The 6,126-nt window shown below is 43.2% G+C and overlaps 1 protein-coding gene across 2 annotated transcripts in view; it reads left to right on the top strand.

Annotated features, from left to right (window-relative positions):
- The first annotated feature begins 366 nt into the window (after nt 1–366).
- LOC117346629 (zinc finger protein 260-like) overlaps nt 367–6,126 on the top strand; it is an 80,318-nt gene continuing 74,558 nt past the window's right edge. Inside the window, exon 1 of one of the 2 annotated variants that reach the window (XM_033916516.1) lies at nt 367–566. In XM_033916516.1, the coding sequence (XP_033772407.1) occupies nt 543–566 (24 nt within the window). In that variant the 5' untranslated portion in view covers nt 367–542. The remainder of the gene's footprint in view (nt 567–6,126) is intronic. The other variant, XM_033916517.1, reaches the window with a different exon arrangement.

Here is a 6,126-nt window from a genome sequence, read left to right as displayed (position 1 = left end):
CCTGCGTCTCAGATATAATCCCTTTTCTCTTCCTCTGTAGATTTGAGACTGGGGCTTGCAGGGATTTCCAGTTGCAGCACAAAGATTCTACTTTTCTGATTTTGCAGCTCTGGACCTGGGGGAGTAGATAAAACATCTGAGCTTACTCAAAGCTCTTCAACCTTCCCCCTTGCTGAGGTCATCTTGGAATATCCTGCCTCCTTAAGATGGAGTTGTAGCAATAGCAGCTATAACTTCTTGAGTGGGACCTATGTGCTGTTTCTAGAAAACTATCTTAAGGAGGTGGGATATTTCAGGATGACCTCACAGGAGGGGTGGGGTGAGCACATGCTCAGTTGCTTTCTTTACTTAAGCAGAGCTGCGAAAACAGAAAAGATTCAGAATAGAAGAGGAAACTTTCTGTGTCCTGTATCTGGAAATTCCTGGGAGATCTGGGAGACCTAGCAAAGAGGACCCTCAGGAATCGGCTCCATCTGCTGATCGTTAGAAAGAGGTAAATCTCTAGCCTGAATCCATCCCAGCAGCTGCAGACTTCAGAGGAAATGTCTGCCATGGTTTCTGATCAGGTAAGAAATTCTTGTTTCTCCCCTTGTACACGGGCTCCAAGCACTAAATAGAAAAATCTTCTCTGTGCAATTCTTCTAACCCAGTGTTCTTCAACCTTTTTACACCTATGGACCCGCGGAAATAAAAGAATTATTTCGTGGACTGGCAAACTACTAAGACTGAAATTTAAAAAAAACAAACATCTTCACCCCGTCCCCACAAGCTCAGTCCCGCAAACCATCTGATCCTATCCTTACAAGCCTCAAATAGTTATGATTTTATATTGAACGTATTTTTAATGAAGTATAAAAAGAAACAATATTCTGTATAATTGTAATTTTATAAATACAGAACAAGGATCAACAAAACCCCTGTCTCCCTTCTCCTTCACATATATTCATCAAGAAAACTGAATAAGCCAAATTATGACAGAATGGTACACAGAAATATCATGCTAACAGAATACCGCAGTCACACATGACTGGAATAGTTTTAGTGGAGTGCAGCTAGGGCAACTGCCCCCTGGTCAGAGAGAGCCCCCCAGTTATGTTAAACACCAGCTCTAGCAGGATACATATTTCAAATCTGATATATTCTAATCACAAGATAGAAATAAAATTATTTTTTTTTACCTTTTGTCATCTCTGGTTTCTTCTTTCATCATCTTTTCACTCTCTTCCATCCAGCAACTACCCTCTGTCTCTTCAATCCAGCATCTCCCCCTTCCATATGGTATCTGCCTTCTTTCTATGCCCTCCCCGTTCCATCCAGCCTGTGCTCCCTCTCTCCTTTTTACATGATTCATTCTGCTCTCATTTTTATCTCACCTACACCAGATCTAGCATCTTTGTCCCTCTCTCCTTATTTCTCATCTGACCCCCTTCCCAACATCAATCTCTCTCTCTACTTTCTCATTCCTCTGTCTCTCCCCTTTCCCTCATCTGATCTCTCCATTCCATCCTAACTCGTTCCCCTCCTCTAATCTCCCTGCCAGTTGTTTCCTTCCTATTTTCCTTCCTCCCCTGTCCAGCAGTACCCCTTCTCCCTTTCCTCCTCTCCTTATCCAACAGTAACTCTCTTCCCTTCCCTCCTCCCCTGTCCAGGAGTACCCTTTCTCCCTTCCCTCCCTCTCCAGCAAATGTTTCCTCTCTTTAACTTAGCGACAGCACTGTATACTTTTAACTTTGGCACACAGCATCATCGAAGCGGGCTGGCCTAGCAAAGGCCCCAAGACTGCCTCATGAAACCGCGGCTAAACTACTGCTTAGGGGTAGCTGTGTGCTGAAGTTAAAAGCACACAGAGCTGCCGCTGATGGTCTGGAGGTGTGGAGACATATGCGGCAGGAGGCAGGAGACCCGACCCGGTAAAGGCAGGAGGCAGCAGTCCCGGCATACGCAACGGCAACAGGAAGTTGCAAGTCAGCTGATGCCGGCACCGCAGTCTCTCTTCCTGCCTAGTGTGTATTTTGTGAAGACCTGAATCCATCATAGACCGGCAAGAAATTTTTATGGACTGACACAAGTCCGCTGACCGGCAGTTGAAGAACACTGTTCTAACCTTCCTTTCTCTTTCCTGGTTGGTCTCTTTTGGAGGGAACAATAACCTGGTGGTTGTTATATTAGACCTTAACCTGTTGGAGGTAGATTACAGTGTTCTGGCCTTGGAGGATCTGGACCCAGGGATATATGAGAATAGGATCCAGGGCAAGCAGTGGCTTCCCCCATGTCATTCTCAATAACAGACTCTGGACTTTTCCTCCAGGAAATTGTCCAAACCTTTCTTAAAACCAACTATGCTATCCGTTCTTACCACAACCTTTGGCAACCTATTCCAGAGTGAAAAAATATTTGCTCCTATTGGTTTTAAAAGTATTTCCTACTACTACTATTTATTATTTCTATAGCGCTGAAAGGCATACACAGCGCTGTACATTTTAACATACAATAGACAGTCCCTGCTCAGAAGAGCTTACAATCTAATTTAGACAGGACATTTCAGGGTTGGGGAGGTTATAGTGGGTATAGGTATCTGACAGCAGCAGGGTTGGGGAGATTATAGCGGGTATAGGTATCTGACAGCAGTGAGGGGGAGTTTTGAGTTAAAAGCAGTTTCAAAAAGTGGGCCTTTAGCTGGGATTTGAACACTGCCAGGGACAGAGCATGACGTATTGATTCAGGCAACCTGTTCAAGGCATATGGTGCTGCAAGAAAGAGTTGGCAGTGGAAGAGTCTGGAGTTGGCAGTGGTAGAGAAGGGTACAGATAAGAGGGGCTTGCCCGATGAGTGGAGATCACGGGGGGGGGAGGGGGGGGTTGAGCATAGGGGGAGATGAGAAAGATCAGGGGGCTTCAGAACGAATGCACTTGTAGGTCAGCAAGAGGAGTTTAAACTGTATTTGGAAACAGACGGGGAGCCAATGAAGCAACTTGAAGAGAGGGGTAATGTGAGAATAGCGGCTCTCACGGAATATGAGTCGCGCAGCAGCATTTTGAACAGACTGAAGAGGCAAGAGACAGGTGCGCGAAGGCAGAACCCAGCAGAAAGGAAGGCCCAACAATGTATTCTGTTGTTTTTTTTTAATTTTAAGTATTTCTTATGTTTTTACTACTTGATGTATTTCCTTTTTTAAATTGTATTTTCGCTGTATGTTCAGTTTTTTACTTATTGTGAACCGCCTAGAACCATTCCTGGTTAGTCGGTATATAAAAAATAAAACTATTATTATTATGAGTTGTAAAGGCTGAGGCTGCCACTGCAAAGAAGGGGAAGTTCCCAGGCCATGACATCAACCCTGGGAGCACCCCCTTATGATCTGCACCCAGGGTGGACTCACCCCGCTCCCGCCCCTTACACCACTCTGTTAGACTAATCTATTTTTCAATTAGCTTTCAGAAGCCAAAATCTTCTTCAGGTCAGTACAGTATACTGCTGTTACCTGAGGAAGAGGGATTTGGCCTACAAAAGTTAGTAAATTATTAGTCCAATAAAAAGATACCTTATTTCCATTTTCCGTTTATAAACATTTATCAATACAGCTATAATACTATATTCTAAAGCAAAACATTTTACTTTTTGTCATTTCTGCTTTAACATCTTCTTTACTGTCTTCTTTCCATCCAGCGTCTGTTCTCTCTCTTTTACATGCATCTGCTCTCTCACTGCCTCTTCCATCCGGGGTCCACCCTCTCCCCCTTCCATATGGCATCTTCCTCTCTCTCTTCTCTCCTTTGTACATGATACATTTCAGCTTCACTCCCTCTCTATTTTTTTCTATCTCCACCTCCTTCCCTATGGCCTGACATCTCTCTCTTCTCCTTTCCTTCCTTCCTTCCCACCTCACCCCATGGTCTGGCATCTCTGTCTTCTTCCCTCCCCTCCCCCCATGCCCTGACATCTCCTTCCTCGCCTTCCTCTCCATCTCTCCCACCCCTCTATGTTCTGGTATCTCCTTCTTCTTTCTCCCTGGTCTAGCATTTGTCTCCTTCCCTTCCCTCCCCCCTGTGCCCTGGCATCAATTCCCCCCCCTCCATAGTCTGGCCTTTCCTTTCCTTCCCTATTGTCTGGCATCTCTTTTGCCTTTCCTCTCCCTTCCCTGGTCTTTTTCTCTTCTCCCCAATCGGGTGCAGCATTGCTCTTCCCATCCCTTCCCTCCCTCTCTTTGTCACCCCCATGTCAGTAGCACAACTTTCAGAACTCGCTACTCTTGCTGGCGTTGGATCTGCCTCTATGCTGGGTCCAGCCTACTTCCTGTTTCTGCAAAGGCAGCACTCGACAGAAATGAAGGCTGACAGAGCAGCGAATTCTGAATTCTGCTGCTGCCGGAAGAAGTTCCCAGAGTCAGACCAGGAAGCATCATATCTATGTTATCTGAATGTTCTAAAGTGTGTTTGTTAGTTATTTCATAGGCATTATCCTAACAATATTTTATATTTCTGCTATTTGAATTTCAGTGCTGTTAAACAAGTATATTTTTGAAACTGTTTCATAGTAGTCCTATTATTAGGTTTCAATTTGCCATTTCCAAGTTTACCTTATTTAGGGGAAATTCATCAAGGGATACTAACTGCGCTGGTGTGCACTAAATGTTAAGATGTCCATAGGAATATAATTGACATCTTAACATTTAGTACACACTAATCAGTGCGTGGTAACATGGTTAGTGCACACTAAATTGGTTAGCACCCCTTGTTGAATTCCCTCTTATTGTGTTTATTTTTATACAAGTTTGATCATTTTATGTTATGTTGTTAACAAAATGATAAATTTTATGTTAAACTGTACCTGTTGCACATTGCTTTAGGTGAATCTCTTCAAAAGGCTGTTACTAAATCTGAATGAATAAATAAGTAAATAATTGAGTATCGCGGTAGAAACTGTGCCTGGCACCTGCGCACAAGAATTGAATGGTAGGTGCAGCTCTTGTGCACAGGCCCAGTAGAGTGTAGTAGGGCTCTGATCGCCGGAGTCCTGGAGGTAAGCTAAGCGGTAGCAAGGGTAAAAAAGAAAAACAAACTTCCAGCTGTAGCTGAAGCCTCTATTGCTACAGTAATTTTGGAAGGTTTTTTTTTTTTTTAATTCCATAGTGATTTTATTTGTGACTGTTAGGCGCAGGACACACACAGGCACATTGGAATTTAAAATTCAAGCAAAATGCTCCTTCCAGAGAAGTCATCAACTGCTCCAGATCTGCCGGAAAGGTTTGCATTATATGGAGTGCTCATTTTAATACTAATGAGCAACTTCTAATGCATTTGCATAGGATTCTCAGTGGCTGAGAATGATGAGTGTGATGAGTAAAAGACCCCGAGAACCCTTTTGTGCTTCAGAGGCTGAGCTAACTTGCTAGTAAGACTGGCTACAACTAGTCTTACTTGTACAGTAAGCTTTTGAGCATCTGGGTCTCTGTACTTTCTAAACAGATTTCAGACTGATAATAGCAGTACCCACACTGACCCCAGCACTCTCCACTTTACTGCCTCCAGACACCAACCTACTTGCTTTCTCCCTCCCACCTCTTCTTCCTTCCAACTCCTAAATTGTTCAGAATGTGAAATTCCCAGTATTTCTCTAAAGAAATCTGTCCAAAATGCTGGAGATTTAAGGGAGCAGAGTTCTCTGAATACTATAATGTACTGGAGAATTGATCTGGTACTAAACATCTTTGTTGATGTTTCATTATTTGATTAGTCCGTTTCAACCCACACTTTTTATCTGTTTCATGCTACGTGGTACAGCTTTTTATAAGTCTTATGCACAATTAGAGTACTTCAGCACATAGGTAGGTTGATTTTTTTGTTTTGTTTATTATTTATTTTATGGTGGGCTTTTCATACATAAGAACATAAGAATTGCCATACTGGAACAGACTGAAGGTTCATCAAGCCCAGTATCCTGTTTCCAACAGTGGCCAAACCAGGTCACAAGCACCTAGCTAGATCCCAAGTGCTGCTTATCCTAGCAGTGAATTTCCCCAAGCCATCTCAATAATAGCCTTTTAGGAAATTATCCAAACTTTTTTTTAAACACCGCTAAGCTAACTGATTTCACCACATTCTCTGGCAATGAATTGTGTTTGACCAC

The sequence above is a fragment of the Geotrypetes seraphini genome, chromosome 12 (genome assembly GCF_902459505.1).
Source record: "Geotrypetes seraphini chromosome 12, aGeoSer1.1, whole genome shotgun sequence".
In the NCBI taxonomy this organism is placed as follows: Eukaryota; Metazoa; Chordata; class Amphibia; order Gymnophiona; family Dermophiidae; genus Geotrypetes; species Geotrypetes seraphini.
This window is presented reverse-complemented; position numbering and strand designations above follow the sequence as displayed.